Source organism: Cricetulus griseus, chromosome 6 (genome assembly GCF_003668045.3).
Source record: "Cricetulus griseus strain 17A/GY chromosome 6, alternate assembly CriGri-PICRH-1.0, whole genome shotgun sequence".
NCBI lineage: Eukaryota > Metazoa > Chordata > Mammalia > Rodentia > Cricetidae > Cricetulus > Cricetulus griseus.
In genome coordinates, this window is record NC_048599.1 from 36,554,105 (window position 1) to 36,577,040 (window position 22,936).

Consider the following 22,936-nt stretch of genomic DNA (forward strand, 5'->3'; position numbering starts at 1 on the left):
GAGCTGGGCAGCAACAGCAGCAGTGCTTAGCTTAGCTAAGCCGGGCCGAAGATGGAAACCAGAAGGATGGACTTAGAAGGAAAAAATATTTACAATTGGATAACACGGGTGATCTGTAGGAAAGAGGAAGGCTCCTAAGTAGAAACTCAGGTCTCACAAAAGCCTTTTCCTGTTTGGTTATCTTTGGTCCTCAGAGACAGTTGCAGATGGAGCCCCAGTAACATGGTTGTCTCTGATGACAGCGAGGCAGTTGCTTGTGTTATCCTTGGCAGTGCAGGTGAACAGCCTGCATTTGGCTTTCAGATCAATGCCCCAGGTGTTGACTCAATATGGCAAACAGCTTATGTGTGTCGTTCTAAAAGCTTGCTTCAGCTTTTGAATTTTTTTCCTTTTCCTTTTTAAAAATAACTAATCCCCTCAAAATTCAGCTGAGAAATTATTTGAGTTTGGAAGGCAAACTGACTCAAAGATAATGGCTTAGACTGAAGCCTATTTTTAACTTTGTATATGGTAACTCTTGCAAGTTGAATGACTTATGTCCCAAATTCTAATTTTCTTTTTCAGTACTTGTAAATGAATCATCACTTCTGTTCTCATGACTCCTTTTTCTTTCTATGTCTGAACGTGAGCAAAAGAACCAAAATGAAGGGATTTTCCCCGTTTTGTCTCCTAGTGCTTATTCTCTGCTCAGTGAAGCCAGGGAAGAAGCAGCTTGGTGTTAACAGGCTTTCTGACCCACAGGAACAGTTGACCTGAACAAGGGAGAGCACATCGACCCCAGATGCTGTCCGGGAGGCTAGTACAAGACTGATCCAGATCCCTGAACATGGATGTCAATAAGGAGGCCTCTGCACTCCAGGGAGCCTCTGGTGGTGGATTAGTATTTTTCCCTGGTGCAAGAAGGGACTTTGAGAGCCCATCCCACGTGAAGGGTTACACTCTGGCCCTGGACACATGGGGAAGGGCCCAGGACCAGCATAGGAAGACTTGGTGGACTTTGCAGAGCCCCCTTGAGGGCCCTACCCTGCCTGGGGAGTGGTGGGTGGATGGGGTGGGGGGTAGACTGGGGGTGGGGGAGGAGGGTTGGGGGTGAGGGGAGGGAGAGGGAGAAGGGACTTGAAATAAGCTTGTTCCCTAACTAGAACTAAAAAACAACAACAACACAACAACAAAAAAAAAACAGACTTTCTAAACACACAACTCACATGTGTACAGAGGGCCGCAAATAAACCTTGCCCTCCTGCCCTGTGTCTGCACCAAGTATTGTGGTATTGTGCCATGTTTCCTCTCTTGCCAAGCCTCTTGTGCTTGGCAAGAGAGGAAACATGGAAGGGAAACTTGGGATCTACTGCCCTTGGATGGACCATGGTCTTGTACTCATTCATAAGTCCTGATGAGAGAGGAGAAATTTGAAAGATGGATGCTTTTGTTGCTTCCCTGATGTGGATCAGATTGTAATTTTTTCTCAGTTACATCAAAGTAATGGATGTAGGAAAAAAAAAAAACAAAAAACAAAAAAACATCCTGCCAAGCCCAGAATGACTAGGGACCTCATACCCCACCCTCTACCAATCCTTACCCCTCCCAAAAGATTTTTCTTTCTGAAAATGGGAATTTCTGTTTAAGATGCATTTTTTCTTAGCCCAGAATTGAATAAAACAAATTGTATTGTAACAAAGTGGAGATAACCAGGGACCCAAGTCCTCTGTACCCAAAGAAAGGATTGGTTGGCCTATCTCATAGTTAAATTTACACATGTTCTAACCTTTGTCTCATGGTTTTTCTCTAAAATTTTTAGAAGACTCCAGGCATTGAGGGAGTCAGTGCTAGAAATTAGACCGTGTTTTTCCTCCATGAATTTCTGCCTTTTAATTTCTTTAAGATACGGGGGGAATAAAGTGGTAGGTTTATGGACCAAAGTATCTAGAAACATTCAAGTTTGGTCCTGTCTGCAGGTCCTGGAAGTCTGTAGTGATGCTAACTAAGCATTTCCATCCATGGTGCCTGGTGCAAGTCAGCTGGTTTGGATGATGTACCACAGTTTTACCATTATATTGGTGTGGTCCTTGGACCAACGACATTAGCATTACCCAGGATTTTGTTACAAACACACAACTCTTGACAGCCCACTGTCTTTAGACTTGTTAACTCAGTAACCAGAGAGATAAATCCCAGCAGCTCATACTTAATGCTTCAGGTCATCTAGCTCAAATCCACTGGAAGCTGTCCTCCTCAGCATGGGGATTCACCCATGGAAAATGGAATTACTGTTGCCAGGAAAGTATGGACTGTGAGCCTCCTGACTTATCTTTTCTCATCTTCTCCTTTTACTGTCTTGTCATTAGGATATATAAACATAAATTTCCTAATATGAAGTAGGAAGTGCATACCAAGTTTGAATGGTCCAAGACTTAGTGAAGTTTTGATGGCCTCTGAAACAAAACCACAATTCATGATTCTAGAATGAGTCTACTTGGGATAGAGATTAAGAATTTGCATTTTTGGAAGTTCCCAAACACTGCTGATGCTGCCTTCTGGGCTACAGAGTCACATGATGAGAACTGCCATTGATAGGTCTGTTTCCATGTCTTTGACATTTAAAATTTTATTTTTCTGTATGTCTATCCTTCTGCTGTTCTTCTGCCAACCTCAATCTGGGTTTCTTGTATAAGTGGATGCTGGATACATATTTGCATGTGTTTTGAGCATTGCTGGAAGTACAACTGAAGTGACTAAGGAGGCTACTCTATGATTCACCCCTCAATCTTCACTTTGTTCAATGATTTGTTCAACTACCAATCAAGACAAGAAAGTAGAGAGAATATAAAATGGCTGGTTATATTTCCTTTTATTATTCTGGGTTTTGATGCAAAATACTATAGTAGCAGTAATAATTTAAATCATGGACAAGACCAGTAATTTTCTCATGTGGTGGTGGTGGTGTCTTAGAGTTTATGTCAAAGCCTGCCAAGACCCACTGTGTCTGAAATCTAGAATCAGGGCATAGGAACCTGCATTGCAACTAACACTCTTACGTACTTCTACATTTGAGAGCCATACTGCTAGAATCTACAAGCTATGTCTGTTGCTATTTTAGCATTAATCTATGAGACAGCTAGGAAGGTCAACTTTCCTACTCCTGTTTTGTAGTATTTGAAAGTGAGTGAGAGAAAAGTTACAAAGTTTGTCTGTTCTCCACTTCTAAGAGCATTGGAGTGATGTTATTACATACTCTCAAAACCAAAACCAATCCTTTTGCTTTCTGTACTTCTGTATTTTTCTTGCCTCCTGAAATTTCTCTAATGGTTTTCCTCTTCCCTGTCTCCTCTTCCTCATCCATATTCTACGAGCATTTGCCATGGCTGCAGTGAATAAGCGGACTTGAGCTCTGTATTCCAACCAGCAGATACTGACATTGAGAAGCTAGGTCATAAGAATGAAAATCCTCCATAATTTAGAGTATTATACAGACAACCAAGGTAAATAAAGATTTGTGGGTTTCTTTTCTGGGAAACTCTAATAAGACAACTGAGAGATAACACTTGTTATCTCCTGCAAATTATCACAGGTTTAATGGAGGCCAGAGTTTGAAATACATCTTGCAGAGCTAAAATCAAGGTATTATGGGCACTAGGAAGAATACCCTTCCCTATCTGTTCTGGTACATAGAAGCCATTTAGACGCCTTGTCTCATGACCCCCTTGCTGCATCTTTAAAGCCACCAGCACCTTCAGGATCAGCCTAAAACTCCTCCTTTGCTTCCACCCACACAATCCTTTCCTTCCTCAGGCTCTCCTGCTTCCCTTTTTCTCTTACAAGTCTATGATGCCATTGATCCACCTTTGCACACCAGGCTGAGTCCATCTCATGAGCACTAACAGTATTACACTAGGAAATAACATGGTCATTGGTTCTAGGCGTTAGAGCATGGGTATCTTTCAAGTGCCACTATTCAGTTTCCTAAAGCAATGGGAATCCTCAGTGTTCCCCTCAACCCTACATTCTCTTCATGACTGAACTTAAATATTCACTCTTTATGCACTGTGATAAAGTAGGAAGATAGATTGTGGATAGTTTTCTGTATTGTCAGGCTATCTTAAAGTCTAATCACTGGTTACCTCTTCAAGAGGCAAGGGCTTGGCATATAAATTTGTTTTTCATACACTCTTACATATTCACATATTATGTGGCACATGTATACTACCTGATATATATCTTAATTACTATATATTTTGGAAAACTTTGTTTTATGATTGTATAATGGTCTCTACAGTATTTTGTTCATTGGAAAGTAAAAGAAATGTGGCATAATATGAAATATTGACTATATTAATTTTGGTAAGTCCTCCCTAAAGTTGGACTTGTAGGATCATATCAAACAGTATTATGAATCACGTAATCCTGAATGTTACTTGAACTATTCTTTTTTTTTTCTAAAGTCAGAGTCTCACTATGTGTCCCTGATTGACCTGGAACTGCTATGTAGACTAAACTGGTGAACTCATAGAAATTCACCTGCTTCTTCCTCCTAAGTGCTGGGACTAAAGACATGATCCACAACACCTAGCCTTTAGGAACTATTCTTGTATGTACTCATCCCATGAACAATTTAATTATGATAAATATCTAAGGGTAGTAGGAATACAGTGAGAGAAAAATATGGCATGAGATGGGACTGCAATGAGTCCTGTGGTGGGTGAGAGACACACAGGTGGGTGGGATGCAGACAGAGACCTGCAGATGTGATTCACATGGAAGGTTTATTGGGGAAGGCAAGGGAATAGGGGAAGGGAAGAAATAAAGAGAGAAGGAGATAAACAGAGACAAAGAGACAGAGACAGAAGACACATGTACACACACACACACAGAGAAGAGAGAGAGAGAGAGAGAGAGAGAGAGAGAGAGAGGAGAGAACAGCCCCCTCAGAGGAAAGAGAGAAGAGAGTAGGCAGAGTTTTCTTCTTAAAGCCTGGGTAGGCCTGCTATGTACGTGCACAGGTGTGTCTCACTGTGCCAGGTTCCTAAGGGGTGGGGCCATGTTGGCCTGAATTACAACAAAGGGATAAACTAAATGTGAAAATCAAAAATAATATTCTTCAAAGTTTGTCTTTAGGAAAAAAGATATACAAAGCTAAGTGCAGTGGAGCCTATTGTTAATCCCATAGTCTGAGGCAGGAGGATATTGAGTTAAGGCATTGTTGGGCTGTACAGAGATGCTGTTTCAAGACCGAAAGGGAGAGAACTACAAAGCTTTGCCTCCATTCTTTCTTATTTCTCAGCAGTTGTTTTCAATATAGTTTCAATTAAAACAGGGGGCAATAAACTCTGACAACTCTGAAAATGCATTGGGTTACTATTAAAACATAAGTTCGAACAACAGCCAATTTATCATTAGAAACTGGACCACTCACCTCAGCAGTCAAGATTCACACTGAAATGAAGCAACTGCACACAGTCACCCTGAACCCCTTCCTAGTCTTAAAGGATGCACCTCCCCTTTCTTTCTTTCTTTCTTTCTTTCTTTCTTTCTTTCTTTCTTTTTGTTTTTAATCATCAAAGCAGATGTCATAAAACAAATGTAGTGAAACATTCAGGCAGCAAGATCTCTAATTGTTTCCATCTTGATTATAAAAACAAATTGAAAGGTAAATCCTCACAGTGAAATAAATGAAAAGAATAATTAACATTCAAAGTGTTCTGCGTACCACCTGCTCTTTCCACACTATGCTGAAACGGAGGCACCTGATGCATAAATGGCAATGGAGAGAAAGTGAGTTTCCTCCTGGAGTGGAGAGAAAAGTAGCACTTACATTTGAATTTCAAATCAGGATGTACACCTTTTGTACAATCAGTGGTGTTTGGAGGTTCCTGCCTCTGATGAGTCAAATGAATTCAGTAGGTCTAAAGCCACATGAAATAAATAATTTGTCCAAGATACATGACATGGCATTTCTGTGGCTGTTTCTATACTTAAAACCCAACAGCTTTTATTTAAATAAATATTGAGCTTCTAACCCCAACCAGCACTTGAATTTAAGGCTAGCTTTTCTCAAACTGTGTACAGGTACATATTAATTTATAGTGGGCAATATTCTAGTGTTTGCAACCAAAAGTAGAAATGATCATATATTTGCACAGCCACAAATTACAGTCTTGCTCACTTAGAGAGTGACCTGACTGGCTCTGTCACTCTGATGGCTGGCCTCACTGTCCCTATGGCTGGCTGAGATCTTTGGTTCTCTGATACAGTGAAAGTCTTCCTTTTGTCAGGCTTCAAGAAAGTAGAACCAGTTCACTGGAAGTAGGTGGAATCCCCTTTTATATATGGTTGTAGAAAAAAAATACTGTTCAAAGGAAATTTAAGATGTTATTCTAAGGGAGAACAAGACAGGAATGTTTTGACTAACAAAGGCAGGTCAGAGACTGACAGAGCACTTCAGAGTACAGTTATAAGGGCATCTGGTACCACTGTGCCCTGAGATGCTTGGGACCCAAAGCAGGCTGCTGTGAGGAGCTGTGTATGGAGGGAGGCTGTCATCAGAGGGAGCCATTTTCTTCAACTCTACCCTTTTAGGGAGTGACATGGAAGGAGCTTAGCATTGTGGGGCTTTTTATGGCATTGTGGGGCTAAGCCACACCAGGGAGACATCTCAAGTGTATGCACACTGGACTGTCAGTATTGAGAAAATACTTCTAATTTGGGGGCACTTGTACTAGATTGCTTTGATACAAGGCTTTAAATAATCTGGGCTATGTTCAAAATGCTATAAGGGGGGGGCCCAGCAATTTTTTTCTGTAAAGAGCCAGGCAGTAAATGTTTCAAGCTTTGCATTTTCCCATAAAACTTTATTTATGGAGCTTGAAATTTGAATTTCATATAATTATATAGGAGTCCTATACAAAAGCCCAGCAGAGTGCAATAAATGTGATATTTTATGGTCTTTATTGACTGCAGTCTATAATTTAACATGAAAAACAGAGGAATCGATGAAGGAAACCATCTGCCTGGTTTTGAGCTGCCAGCAAGTCTCCAGGCCATACATACTTTTTAGGACAGTCAGGAATTCCCTACATGCTCCATTCTAGCCTTGAGATTTCACCTCTGCTTTGACTTCACTCCACCACTCCTTCATGTGTTGTCAAAAGAGACAGAAACCAATCTGATTTTAAGTCAAAAATGGTCTCATGAGATAGTCATTAAATGATCATCAATAAGACATAGCAATCATAAATATATGTGCACCTGTTATCAGAGCATCTGCATATACAAATCAAATATTAACATAATTGAAATGTAAAAGAAACGGTGATATATTGTAATGGGGGGTATTGATACAACATTGTTAGATCTGATGTTTTGCTAAGGAGGGGGTTATTTTAAAGATGAATATAATGTGTACCTGTAGTTGATATAGCATATAGCAAGAAATGGAAAGTTGGCAGGAACAAACAAGTTCTTGTTTGGGCTCCAACCTTTCCACTCTAGATATATCTAAAGTGGGACCATCAGCAATTTTGTTTATCTCATTCAGTTCCTGTTGCAGCATCTAAAAAGTTTCTGGCACAAATTACACACTCAATCAATACTGAACAGATGAATGAACAAATGGTAAGTGAGTGAGTGAATGCAGGAATGAAACATTTATATGTTCAGTAGGGTCCCATGAACCCAAGTGCTGGTAAGGAGCTACTACTATTAAGATTTATTGGCCGGCAGTTACATTGCCTGTAATCAAACTTTCCTTGACTACTTTCTGATAGGGAATGTCCTTCTCTGTATATGTTTATCTTATTGGTTGTTGAATAAAGTACTGTTGGCCAATGAAGAGCAGATTAGGTGGAACTAGGAGTCCAGGAGGATTCTGGGAAATGTAGTAAAAGGAAGTCTTGTGATACAGGCAGGAAGTGACATAGCAGTCAGACTCATATAAGCAAGGACAAGAAGGAAGTCGTTTTCTTGCTCTTCCTCCTGCTCTCTGCTCTGAGTTGCCATGTGATCCTGGGCTGAGGACACCAGCAGAAGGTGTCCTCTGTAAGGTAAGTCTTATGATTATGGTTTATAATTAAGACTGAACTAGCAGATGAGAAATCCTAGTCCTTGGCTAGCAGCATTGTAAAATATTATAAGACTGTGTGTGTTATTCTGGGCACCCATGTGGCAGCGGGTTTGAGATGGAGTAAAGACTTATAGTTATAACTTTCCATGTAATTCCTTTGGGAAAAAATATCAAGCTTCAGAATACAAATTCCATGTTTTTACTTGTTAATATCTCTTAAACACTGAATTGTTAATATTTTAATTGGTCAAGAAGTAATGACAGAATTAATTATATTTCCCAAATTGCCAAAAATCACAGAAAGAACTGCAATGGTTTGGATCAAAGTATCTGACAAAAGTAGTGAGATAGGGAAAGAGTTGGTCAAAATGGAAGGTTTACCACTGATACCTAAATAGAAGCAAGAAAAGTGGACTAGCTTTATGTAATAGCATCAAGTCTTGGGAGATTTAGAAGCCAATCAATTATTAATCCTGTGTGATACTCCCTTGAATTTTGAACCATCAAAGATCTTATTGGCACAGGAATATACTCTGTGAAACAAGTGACTCAGAAGGTTCTAGTCTGATGAAGCTCACACTTCAGGTTATTTAACCTAAAGTTTTCTTGTTATGCATTCTCAAGGTGAAATCTAATAACTTCCATGGCTTGTTTGGTCTAGAAGAATGTTTTAGGTAAATATACAACACATCCCTAAATAATAAGAAATTATTGTATCTTACATTAGATAGTCAGATTTAGTTTTTGCCTAATAACACATCTTACATCTTAGACCTCTTAGAAGAATATATATACTTATTGTATATATTATATATAAGGTATGCACAAACTATACCATGGATATGTGTGTACAGTATAGAGTACAGCATATGGAGAAAAACTGTCCTTGTTACAAAATGATAGTAAGGAAGCTGTGATCTCTGATGTCTCATGAAGCTATTGTCCTTTTCTAATATAACATAAAATATAATACTACCTCAGTATTCTATCGTGGTCTGATTTACATGTCAAATAGTTAACAATCATAAATTCAGTGAGGTGGATGAAAGGGTTAAGATGGCAATTTTAATTTGACATTCAGTATACTGTAAAGAAAAAAATGCCTAAAATTTCACTTTGGAGCAGAGAGATGCATTCCTGGTGTTATCTCAGTAATGCTCGGCTGTCACCCAGTATTATATGTGGGATACTATATTAGACTTGTGCTAGGACTATCAGACTTTCTATTTAATGTATCTAAAGAAGAAGTTTGTATATAGAAAACAAAATAATAAAAATGAATGTTCATCACAATGGCAATGCCATGTCCATGGTAGAAGGAGAAGATATCTTTCCTTGACCTTTTTGACATTAACCACTTTGAATACTTCAGTACTCCTGAATTGTGTTTGTAGGGGGATGTTCAGAATTCATAATCCCAAATGTACTATGCATATAACCACAATCCATGCACATACCCATTTTCCTATATTTCATTACATAGGTTATAACTATTATATTTTATATATACACACTTCAAATACTCTTTTGATATGACATTAATATGGTACTGCTTCCTTTATTAACCAATGATTTAAATAAAATCCTTTGCAGGCATTTAATTTTGTATGATGGTCATGATTTTATCTTTCTGAAAATTGCAATTCAGCCTTATAAAACATCTTGGAGAGTAATCTAAACACAGTGTCACCAAATGTTAATAATTTATACTCACTGTCTTTAGAGAAAGTTATTTTATGGAATATTTAAGGATAACATATATCATAAAATATTAGATCAGGATGCAAATAAAAGTTAATCTTTTCATTACTTGTGATGAGAACTCAGGTACTTTATATATAGAGTTTCAGAACTCTAATATTTCAGAAAGGAACAAGCCTAACATTTGGTGTTAAAATTCTACTTAGGGACAGACAAATCTTTTTGATTTTGAAAATGACTTCCATGAGTCACACAGTTGTAGAATTACATGCCTCAGGCCAGCACCAGACTAACCTGGACATAAAACAAGTTCAACTGTAAATGAAATATGGAGATTAGTAAAGGGGAGGAGATAAAACAAGACAAAGAGGTTGTGGAATGTCTCTGGATGCTGGAGAGTTCTTAGAGGAGTTTTCAGACAGAGATGAGCTAGTAATCAATTGCAAGCCTGATGCGAACACTCACTTAAGCTTAAATACATCTTTGGAGAGTGTGGTTCCTTAGGGAATGAGGAATGTCCAAGTGGTGTAGAGTCTGCATGGGGGTCCAGTGATCGCTGGGGACATTGTGATGAAGACAGAGGTAAAGCTGAAGTGGGTAGGTGGGAGTGTCAGATGCTTGGAACCTGATTAGAAGACAGTCTCACTCTGAAGTGTCAGGGTCACAGAAAGGGCTCATCTAATTCTTATAACATGTAAAAAAAAAAGTATTTATCTGAAAAGATTTACACACACACACACACACACACACACACACACACACACACACACACACACACTTGTTATTATTAAGCGTGAATAGACTTCCTATTCTGTGCATATTTATTTGAATGTGAAACATGAAACAGTTTAACAGTCTTAAAATAATATTAAATTAGAACTTAGGTTAAAATGTTGTAATTTTATTTCAATGTATTTAACACATACAAGGAATTCCATAAAACCCTTCCGAATTTACATAAAGTCTAATAGAGACCAGCCTTTTTTCATTTAAAATTGACCTTAAAACAAATTTGGGTTGAAAATTTCTGGAAAGTAAGATTAGAGAGAGATGGAGTAACAGAAGAAAGTCACTGGAATGAAACTGCCCCCAGGAAACAGAATCACAGCCTTGTTCAGCTGAGTTCTTTTGAAAAGAACAAAACACAGTCTCTCTGAAATGGGAAGTTCCAGGAAGTTACTCTATTATCCAAGATTCAGGATAGAGATGGAAACCCAGGCCAGTTCTGAGCAGTATTTATTATTCGATTTTATGTAATATTTTTTCACAAATCAGAAGAAAGACTGACTACCCTGGTTATCATTAGCACAGCAAGGGCTGGCTATGGAAGCCCCGGTGTTAGTGATCTGACATGAGGCTACATTGCTGGTTCAGGCAGTACTTTCCAAGGAAAGACAGAACAGTATGGTCACTCATGTGGGGATGCCATCAATAATGGAAAACACCAAGGGTGGAGAACTGGTGCCCTACAGACAAGACAAACCTCTAATGGGTCAGGCTGGTAAGCAGCAGAAGAATACGTGGTTGGCTTACTAGATAGCCATTGAAATATGCAAAGGTGGCCAGAGGGGCTGCCAGGAAGAATGTTCCCATGCACTTTAAAAAAAATATGATGATGAAAAGGTGGATCTGAGCAGAATCTGTATAAATCCAACTTAAGCAAAATGGCATACCCCCTCACTTATATATCTTTATGAATAGCTTTTTATTGGTCCTAATGTAAAATTTGGTTATTCTGGCTATTTTGGTGAATGGCCTAAGGAGCCTTTGCATTTTTACCAACAGAATAAAATAAGTAAAACTAGAGAAACCCCACTATTTCAGTGTTGAGTGTATTGTTGACAATCACTTCCAATGTTATCAGACATTTTCGATCAAGAATATGTCCTTCAGAGTCAGCCTTCTTTGAAGATGGAATAAATTGAAACCTTAGAATTCTGTTATTGAGCCCATGCCTCTGGTTACTACCTTAGAAATGGCAATGCTTAGACATTAAGAGATTTGCCAGCAACCATACAGTCAGGATACATGGCATGGCTCCTGTGTGTGTTTCATGGTCCTACTGAAGTTGGACCTACTTTTCCAGTTGAAAAGTGTGACCATTAAACAAAAGTTCATGTCCATCACTGGTTCACACACAGCATTTCACCTGCATTCTTTCTCCAAGAAGTCCTAAGGATATAGACACTCGAAGTTCCCAAACAATTTTGGTCAACCTTAAGTAAACAGGTAATGTGTTGCTGTTCCACATTGTACTAATTAATTGTTTGTTAGAAGAAAAATAATTGAGAATGAATGTCTGCACTCTGAGTAAACCTTGAATAAAAAGTTCAACATGCATATTAAATACAAGCAGAAAATTCTGGCTTTTATAATAATAAAATGTTGGTATCATTAAACTTTATGACAAAGACTTCTAAATTTGATGAGGAGAAAAAAATCTTATGAAATTTTATACAAAACATGAGATCCTTTTTAGCAAGCATCCCCTATATCTCTTCCTATTTAGTTATTAACCTAAAGAATGGCATTTCTCTACACTTTAAATGCATTGCTGATCCTGCTGGGAAAGCATAAACCTGCCTCATTTAGGAGGAGGCGATGGGCTCTATGAGTAGAGCCGCCATATGCGAAACCTCACTCTCTGCCTGTTGAAAATTCTGTCGTTCAGGTCTCCCAGGGAGATGTCCATTGTGCTATTGTGTAATTTTATCAGCATGAACTTCTGCTGAATATTTTCCTTCCTTTAAAGATCCATATTTTGGACGCTCTAACTTCAAAACTTAATGTTGCAACATCTGTGCGCATACACCTGGGAGCCATAGAAGATGTGTCCTGAAGATTATCTACATTTTCTAATCCTATAAAATGCTGCAAAGTGAATGAAAGATGTTGTACATTTTTTTCCTGGTGTTGAAAAGTATTTCTTAAAGGAACCACTGTCTGCCTCAGTAAAAAGGTTCTCATATTAAAAGAGAACAAGTTTTTTCAAAAAGACAAAGAACATTTTCTATGAATAGAATAGGGTATTAATTTATTTTGGTCATATTTAATTAATAACAAATATGCATATCTTCCCACTAAGAGATGCCTTCATGAGTTTGCACAAAACCTGGAGATAGAGTCTTAAAATGTGCTGGGCGTTGGGAGCACACACCTTTAATCCCAGCACTCTGGAGGCAGAGGCAGGTGGATCTCTGTGAGGCTCCAAAGCTACACAGAGAAACCCTGTCTCAAAAAAACCAAAAAAAAAAAAAAAAAAAAAAAACAGAGTCTTAAAATTTTTTCAAACCAGACTCTTTAATAGCTATTGGAATCTCAAGAGAGCAAAATAAATGTAAGCACCTTGGATTTACTCATTGACCTCCTCATGGGGAACTACCAATAGTTCAATTGCATCTTGCTTAAAAAAACTGGGATCATGATTTTATTATTATTTCTGAAATACAACACTGAGATCTTAACAAAGAAAAGCCAGTTTTAGGTGAGAGAACTCTTGTACCTTATCATCCACTAATAGTTCCATTTCTATAGGATAAAATAAATCATCAGGTAAATAGTCCACCAGCATATCATACTACTTTTATAATATGGTTCTGTCAATCAAATCTGAGTGATTATTTGTTGCTGAAGATAGTAGTATATTTGAAACTCTTATTGATTCTGATAGTTATGGAAAGCAATGGATGGCCTTGGAAAACTTCCTTGTGGAGTCTCTCATCTTTATCTTCAATTAATCAAATTGGGCTAAACACTAAATACTTTATGTGCCATGTCCTTTTGCAATTGTTTGACATATGCTATTGGTTAAATGTTCACAGTAAATGGTGTGTCAGTGACTTTGGTCATCACTGTCATAAACATGAGGACCCTGACGTAGATACGATAAATAAGTCATCAATGTCACCCAGTTGTCATTGTTATGGAACTGACTCACCAGGGCTACTAGTTTACTAGTAAACTAGTTTACTTTGTCTTCATTTCTTTTGGGTGCTACTATGGTTTGGGTGTCTCCCAATACTTCACATGTTGAAATTCAGTCCCCATTGTTGGGAATTAAATGGGTGGAAATCTAATCTGATTGTGTTTTTTAGAAGTGGGTCAAGGTCATTCAGCTGAATCATCTGTAACGGAATCATAATGACTTTATAAGAAGAGGGAGAGAGTAGGCACACATGCATGGACATGTGAACACTCACACACATATAGCCACACATATGTACTCACACATACACAGGCCTACACGAAAGGCACATATACTCCCTGTCTCTTTCCATGTTGGGCCTGTATTGTCTCAGGACTTTGCCAGCTAGAAGATCACCACCAGGTGCAGGCCTTATGTCTTCAGAAATATGAGCCCAAATGAGCCTTTCCCTTATAGTTTACCCAGTCTGATTATTCTTCACAACATAAGTACAGCAGAATCACTTGTCTTCTATGTAACAGAATAGCTTTCCACTTTTCTGCTGACACAAAGAATAAGATAACAGAGGCAACACATTCAAAGTATTTTCAATTTAAACTCTAGAATGTCCAAGACGTGGCATGTAAATATCTGTGATAGACAGGAAGGGAAAAGATGGTTAATTCATGCCCAGGGTGTTGCTCTTTTACCTTAAAGGCTCAAAGTAAGTTGCTACAATTTTAGAACACAATGTCCTTGGCTTCCCACATTTTGTCCTAACACTAGCAGAAGAGAGTTGACTACCTACAAAGAAGACAGGGAAAATGAACCCCTAACTTTTTGATCATTACAGAAAGATTTCACAGTAGGCTGTTGGATTCCTCTATAGGTCAAATTACAAAGAAGAGAATTTCTAAGTTGTTTAATGATCTCTAATCCATTTGTGTTTTCAGGTACTGTATGAAGACAATTTCCTCAAGAGAAAAATTAAGCAAATGGGCATGCATTGTGTCTGTTTTGTTTTGGTGGTAGGTAGAACTGAAAAGTTGGAAAGTTCCTATACCTAGCTTTTCAGCACATATGTATCTGAGTCTGAGTGAAGGTCCTTGTCAGACCAGACATGCCATTCATTTGACTTGCTGCAAACATGGTGTCATGAGGCTGAAGTCTGATTTCAAATTGAGAAGAAAATAGCAAAGATACAGAAGAAGAGTGAGATGAGATAAATAGAGTGGAGTTTCAAGTGTCAAAATCACTAACGTAGCTCAGCAATTAAATGACATCAATGCTCCTGCCAAGAGGTGTTCATAACTTGGAATCTGTACTTGCAATTGACCTGATTTTACAATTGAGATCATGTCTGTGCTTTAATTTTGAAGGAAAATTGATCATGGTGTCCCACAAACAAGGTCTACCAAGTGACGATGCTGTGACTGCTATTGCAAATACCTACTTAAGAACACTATGACTTATTAGATGATGTAACAAATTATTTCATGAACCTTTAAAGTGTCTTCCAATTCTTCTATAAATACTAAATTACTCTGATATTTTATACAATCTTCTTTCCCCCAATATTTTATTATTTATCAATTATTTATATCATCTATCATGGTAGAAATCATTATGATTTAGTTTACTTCTTAACTAGGATTCAATGTTATTCTATTCCAAGATTAGCAGGCAAGGTTTACAATTTAGATCAGAGGATGAGCAGTTTTATGTGTCTCTTTAATTAATCATCACCATTCAAAGGAAGGCAGGATGAATTCAGTGCAAAAGGTTTGATCTATTTGTTCTTTTCATTTTTCCTAGGACTTCATTTCTTGATCTCATGATTTTGATTTCTTACAGACTTTCTCATTGCTGGAGTTTCAAACTTTAAATGAAATCTAAATGAATAGCAAATACATCTTCATTCTATTTGGAAGGAGAGAAGTGTTGCCAGTAATACCTTTTGTTACTTCTGGATCTTACTCTAGTTCAAAAACAGGTTCAAGTTTACAGACAAGTTCATTTCTCTTCTTTCTGGCTGCAGCTCTGAAGGACAGCTTTGGTAGTTGGATTCCATGCAGGTGTCTACAGAACTCTATTTGAGATAGGTTAACTTAGGAGGATTCCTACCTTCTCCACCTTCCTGCTCTTCTTGGTCATCTGTCAGGGGCATCACTTCTGGTTGCTCCACAATTGTGGCATCTTCTTGGTTTGATGGAAGCTCTAAATGTAAGGAGACAGAAGGAGATTCGAGGATGTTTAAGTTGAAATTATTGAGAAAACATTATGGTGACAGAGCAGCTCTTTTTGTAACTTTCCAAGATTCAAGACTCACACAAAGCTGAATGCTGTCTCTCAATCCACCACACCACACACACACACACACACACACACACACACACACACACACACACGCGCGCGCGCGCGCGCGCACAGTTCACATAGTACACACACAATACACACTCACAAAGTCCACACACAGAGAGTTCACATATATGCACTCACACTCATACACACATATATATATATATACATGTACTCACACAGACTCACATACATTCCCACATATTCAGACTCTCATCCATATATTCTCTCTCTCTCTCACACACACACACAAACACAAACACATGTATGCACACACACAGAGTTCACATAATACACACACATACACACTCACAGAGTCCACACACTCAACACACAGAGTCCAATACACACACACAGTTCACATATATGTACTCACAAAGATTCACATACATTCCCACACATTAACAGACTCTCATCCTTATATTCTCTCTCTCTCTCTCTCTCTCTCTCTCTCTCTCTCTCTCTGTCTGACACACACACACACACACACACACACACACACACACACAACTCACATGCTTTTTATAGAGATGTCACAGTTCACAATTTCATTGCATTCCTGCTAACACTGTATCAATATACTCTGCTTTCAGTACCTTCTGTCTCCATAGATGAGCTTGGGGACTCTGTCTCAATTTTTACTTCACTCTTTGTTGGGTCATTCTCTTGTCCTGTAAGAATGGTGATTGAAAAAGAAAAGAAACATGATATGCATGTCCATAGCTTTATCCCAGGTCTGAAAAGCAAATTCTTCAGAGGCCATCCTTTAATCACATAACAAAGAGTGTTTTAAAATGGAAGTGGTGGGTACCAATATCAGTGTTCAAATAATTAAATTTAAGTCAATTATTTTATGTGGGATATCCAGATAATTTGGGAAAACTAAGAAGCAAACCCTATTATTTTCTTGACACAATTAGCATTCAGCTTATCAATCCATTGGACATTGGCAGATAACAATCTGGAAGGTTTGAAAGTTTAAGATCATTTTCTGGACTACCTGGGTTACATTGGGTATCTTTTAAGACACAATAATCTCGAACATTTGGAATCACCCCGCTAAATTAAAACATACCTGTTCTTCAATTCCGTCATCAAAACCACATGGGGAGGTGATAAAGGAATAAGATGGCATAACAGTTCAGTAACCCCATTTAGACATTGGCTGAAGAAGGCTGCTGGCTTTTCTCCCACATCCCCTGACATCTCCCCTGTAGGTTTTTGAACATTTAAATACTCACTAAGACATGAAATGGAAACCTGTCCATTTTTGCTTCACACGAATGAAAGATTTTATGCTGTGGATATTTAACTGTTGAATTAAAATGAAAACAATAAAGAAATTGAGACCTCAGACTGGTTGTAAGCACCAAAAGGACACATGAGAGCTAGAAGTGTTTGCCTTGGTACATCCCTGGGTGGGGGAGGTATGGCATTATTCTTCCACCTTGTCCCTACTTCTTGTAAAAGAATTACATTCCTCTATCTCTCACAATATGACTTGTAGTGGGGCACCCATTCATATCAGACTGTTCTTATGTGTCTTGGCTTATAAATGCCAGAGGACAGACATTGTATGAATCTTTGCAAAAGCTTAGGATCCATTGCAAGTTCTTCCATCTCCCTGAAGGGAGCAGAATGTGCTCTTGATCCTGAGCAGAACCAAGCAGAGGCAGGCTTGAACACAAATCTTTTTGAAAGCCATTGAGGCTTAGGGGCTTAGTTGTGACTGTGGCAGTGCTGGCTTAGATAACTCTTCAGCCTACATCTTCTGCTTTGATGTTTATCCTTAGACCATCTACCATACTTCTTCCTCTAAGCTCCTTCTCTGCCAGTATATCCCCTAAGCCAAAATAAAAATAAGAAACAAAATAAATCAAAAACCAGTTTTGTTTTAATGACATCCATTCCTCCTAAGCTCATTTTTGATCAAAAGATCTGATAAAATAATGTACATTAACATTTATTTACCTATGTGTTGGCTGGCTAGAATCCTCAAGCTGTCTTGGATAACTTTGCTCCATCCATCCCAAAGTTCAGTGATGCCCTCCCTGGGTATTGATGGCTCTGTATAATGTTTTTCTTTCCTCATTTTTCATCCCCCTTCCCCTTTCCTGGCTCAGGGTATGTAAGGTTGGAACTTTCATTCTCACCCCCCCACCCCATGTTGTCTATGTTTTAAATTGCTGGAAAAGAGGACCTTTCCAGTGGATTTGATTAAAACCTTTTCCCTGGGTTAAGCTCCACTCTTCTCAAACTTCCTTGCTCACCCCTAAATTATGGTTCATTGACAATCAACAATGGAATTATCTAGAAGCTTTTAAAAGCTTTCAGGCACCACTCTATTCATATAGAATTCTAACTTACATAACTTTCATTCAAGATCTTCATTGTAACACATATATGCTAACACTTATGAGACACCAGCCTACAGAACTTGTGGGCAGCCAGTAAGTTACTGCCTCAGAGTTTGCTGAGGCACTTCACATCTGTTATCTCCACTCATTGAGCCAGCCTCTGACTGCCTATAGTGCCATTTCTCTTTATGCTTTATTGCAAATATCTTTGTTTTGCATTTTTAAATGCACATGCATAGAATAAAACACACAAGTCATACTTGTAGAGTTGATGACTCTTCATGTAATTCACTTAACTCTCTATGCCCAATCTCACTGGGATCTAGAATACCTCTTGTACCAGTAGTTTCTTCCAGTAGGTTCTTCTTCAACAGGTAACAGTTTCGTTTGCTACTAGAATTGACATAAGCAAAAATACATGCTCTTTAGAAAGTCTTAATTTCCAAGTATTTGTTGTGTGTGAGATTAGTCCCACTTGTTGAACACATCAATTGATCAAACCTATTCGATGTCTATTAGTCTGCTGTCTGAAGACATGATGCCATATGAAATTGAGTAATTTCCAGTTGGGGATTATTCTGAATAAGATTGCCAAAACATTTCAGTGTGCTCCTTTGTGGAAAAATTATTCATGTTATTTGACCATCACCCAGAAGTGAAATTGCTAAGCAACTGGGAATTACTTTCTTAAGTTTACTAGATGATATGAAACAGTGTGGCAAAGAAGCTGTTACCTTTTATCCTCTGGCAGAAATGTATAAGAACTGTATTTGTTCTCTTCATTCTTTAAATGGGGTCTTGTATTACTGGTCATAAAATTATCTGATAAGGTGAAGTAAGCAATAAAAAAGTCTTCAGGCCAGTTTTATCTTTATCAACTTTGAGTATAAATGAGAGAGCTGGTGGCTACATAAGCAGCTATTTGTTCTGCCATATGTGAAGTGCCAGTGGCCCTGGCTATGTGAGGTGTTGGGATAGGTGTGCACAAACAGATGAGTGCTTGTGCCAAAAATGTCTACAGCTGCAAGAGCACAGGCATCCCACATGGAAGAAGTTCTTTCCAGGAAGACATCAAACAGAGTTCTAACTGTTTTAGTTTTTAAATCACTTTGAGATGATTTTTAGATGGCAGAAAGCAGGAAGGAAAACAATATATTTACTGATAAAATCAGAAATGTTTGTTAAAGTGAGAGAAAGAGACATCTATTCAGGATAAATGTAAAGTTCTAAAATTGGGCTTATAAAATCAGCCTCAAGGAATAAAGAGAGAGGACATGAATTTCATTTATGTTAAAAAGGGAACCACAGGTTTTGGATTCTAGATCTTCTGTATATAAATACAAGATAGGTACATCAGAACGGCTACATGGAAAGAAAGATCGAAACAGAAAGTAAAGAGTCTATTTTTCAATTTTCTCCTAGAAAACATGTTAACTTGATAGCTACTCCCGCTACATAAAGGAGGTATTAAAAAATTGAAGCATGGGGCCTGGAGAGATGGCTCAGGAGGTCAGAGTATGTAGCACTTTTCCAGAGGACCTGAGCTAGCTTTTCAGCACCCTCAGCTCAGCAACACCCTTAACTCGAGCTCCAGGGGATCTCATGTCCTCTTCTAGCTCCTGCAGGCCTCACATTTGGGAAATACATTCATATGTATTTCCCAAAAGTATATTCTCTTAGTGTATTACATATTACATATTACATATATAATATTACATATTACATATATTCTCTTAGTGTATATACCCCTTGTATATATTTTGTGTTTTCAAGGTTTTATTTTTATTTCCAAGTGTGTGTGTGTGTGTGTGTGTGGTATTAAAACAGACTTTAGGAGGGAGAATATGCTTTAATATTTTTAAATATTTTTATGTACAAACACATGTGCCCTTCCATACATTTACATTAGTGGAGACAAATTCTGGAAGGCTATCCTCTCAAATGCCAGTAATGATTATCACTGAATGGTAGGTGAGACTTTAATTTTTATATTAATTTTGCTAATATGCATTTTATTTTCTGAATATATTTTCAGAAAATATAATATAATTTAATAATAAATCATAATATAATTATATATAAATATATTATATATAATATAATTATAATATATATATAATATATTATAATAAAAATAAAATATAATATAATTTCATGTTCTAAAATTTAATAATTACTATGAAAACAAAAATATAAAAATGCTTTCAGTAATATAGAAGAAAAACTTTTGGTTAAAATGTGTGTGGAGGGCATGTGTGCATATGTGTGTGGTGTATGTGAGGAGTGGGGGCACGTGTGTGTGTGTGTGTGTGTGTGTGTGTGTGTGTGTGTGTAAAGAATCTAGCCAAATCCAGCTATTTCCTCCCACATAAAACTCTTTTTTATTCCTTGAATACCCTTCTATTTTTTGTCTTTAGTTAAAACAAATAGCGTACGCCTTGGTCTTCTTGGGCTCATTCACCATTGCCTAAACTTCCCTTCTTCTTTAACCCACTCAGCATGCTCTCTAAACAGTTAAAATGTTCTTTTTTCTGTCATTTCCTATGTAGTAAACACTTCTTTTTCAGGTTGAAGTCACTGATTTATTTATACTCACACACACACACACACATACACACACACACACACAAAAGCACAAATACACACACACACACACACACACACACATACACATGTATATACATACATAGACACACATACACACTTACTTGCACACACACATGCACACACACATGCACATACACAAGCATACACACTCACTCACACACATTACACACACACACACACACACACACACACACACACAGCCTCAGACTCCCTAAGCAGGGCCTATTACTTTTTTGTCTTTTACGAAGGTAAAGGTTTGTTTTTTGTTTTGTTTTGTTTTTCGAGACAGGGTTTCTCTGTGTAGCTTTGGAGCCTGTCCTGGCACTCACTATGTAGACCAGGCAGGCCATGAACTCACAGAGATCTGCTTGCCTCTGCCTCCCGAGTGCTTGGATTAAAGGCGTGCGCCACCACTGCCTGGACTGAAGGAAAAGTTTTGAGAAGAAGCTGCATCCACAAAGGTTGATTGATTAGAACTCTAACTTCAGTATATGGAGAGGCTGGAATGTTGCAGGTCCAAAGACTAATTACTACCTTTCTTGGGATATCTTGAGCCCTTTAACTAACCATTTATTAACCATCTCTGCGTAGTAACAGATAAAACCTGTGACTAACAGATAAAAATCCTTTGGAGTGTATTAAGTTAGCAGAACACTAACTTCCACCAACCCAAAGGCTGAGAATGTCTTTAGAAAGTATTAGAGGCCTAGAGATGAGAGTCCTCTGCTCTGCTCTGCTCTGCTCTCTCTCACCCACCTGTCTGATGTTTCCAACAGCGTATGTGGAAAGAGTCTAGATTTATGACTTTCTTTGCTCTCCATGAAACTGCTTCCATGCTGGATAATGGAATTGAATTTGAGGTTATGCTAGATCTGTGTTCCTGGGCTATGGTCACTCATATTTGGCCCCCAAATAAACTGTTTTATCTCTTGACGTGAGAGTTATGTTTTGTGTAAACACTTTGTTCACTGAATTCCTTTCTTTTTGTCTGTTACATTCCTTTCACACTTTGATGCAGTTGTATCTGTCTCAGTAGCTTATGCATATTGCATAGTTAGAAAGTTTACCTTATTCACGCCTTCCTTCCCAGAGCCTAGCATGGGTCACTAACAATAATTGTCTATTTAGCTGGCCCCCTGCAATATTACTTGTCAAAGTCTACATAGTCATCAGGGACTACAACTTACTTCCTTTACATCCTTTAATAAAGCAAGTGCCTTATGCTACACAGCACTCCACAGACCATGTTGTTTCAAAGAATTTTATTTCTAGACTAAGGCTAAATAGATGCTTTATGCAAGCCTCAACCTCCCTGGGCCTCAGTTGTATCATTTATGAGTGATAAATGGCTGTGATGCCAGACAATCTCCTAGATTCCTGTATGTCCTGATGGTGAGCAGTCTGTATGATGGATACCAGCCTTCACTGGTAGTGGATGGAGCCTGTTCTCTATCTCTGTTGGCATGGAGACATGACCATTAAATGCACTCATCACACCAGGTCCTTGCTGTGCCCTTTAAGTCATTATATGTGGTCTGTGTTTCTCTGTACAATGATTTGGAGAGTAGGGTGTTCCTGGAGCAGAGGCATTCCATCTCCTGAGGGTTCCCATGCTGCATTGGCTTCAACTCATACTGGATGATCACAGTTCCGTAGAGTCTCACATTGCTGAGAAGGTTGGGTCTGTTTGAGTGAGGGTGAGAAGCTGTGGGTGAATAGCAGGGCTGCCTTGACCCCCACAGACAATATGAAAGGCCACATCCGTGCTTTGCAGGGAATATTTCCCCCTGCCCTCTTCGTTTTTTTCTTGACTCTTGGTCAGTTTCACCTGATTGCATAGTGTATTTTGGCAATCATTTCTGGAATAGAAATATATACTTTCTTTTGTTTTTCCATTTCCCCCCTGAAATGTGGTGTGAAAATTGAAGGCGACATAAAATCCCTAGCTTTGAA

General features: G+C 38.2%; 1 protein-coding gene across 1 annotated transcript in view; it reads right to left on the reverse strand.

Moving 5' to 3' along the window:
• Positions 1–22,936, reverse strand: part of Macrod2 (mono-ADP ribosylhydrolase 2) — a 1,968,760-nt gene that overhangs the window by 56,963 nt on the left and 1,888,861 nt on the right. Inside the window, exons 15-16 of the mRNA XM_035446323.1 lie at positions 16,616–16,690; positions 15,786–15,878 (exon numbers count right to left, since the gene is read on the reverse strand). Of these exons, the coding sequence (XP_035302214.1) occupies positions 15,786–15,878; positions 16,616–16,690 (168 nt within the window). The remainder of the gene's footprint in view (positions 1–15,785; positions 15,879–16,615; positions 16,691–22,936) is intronic.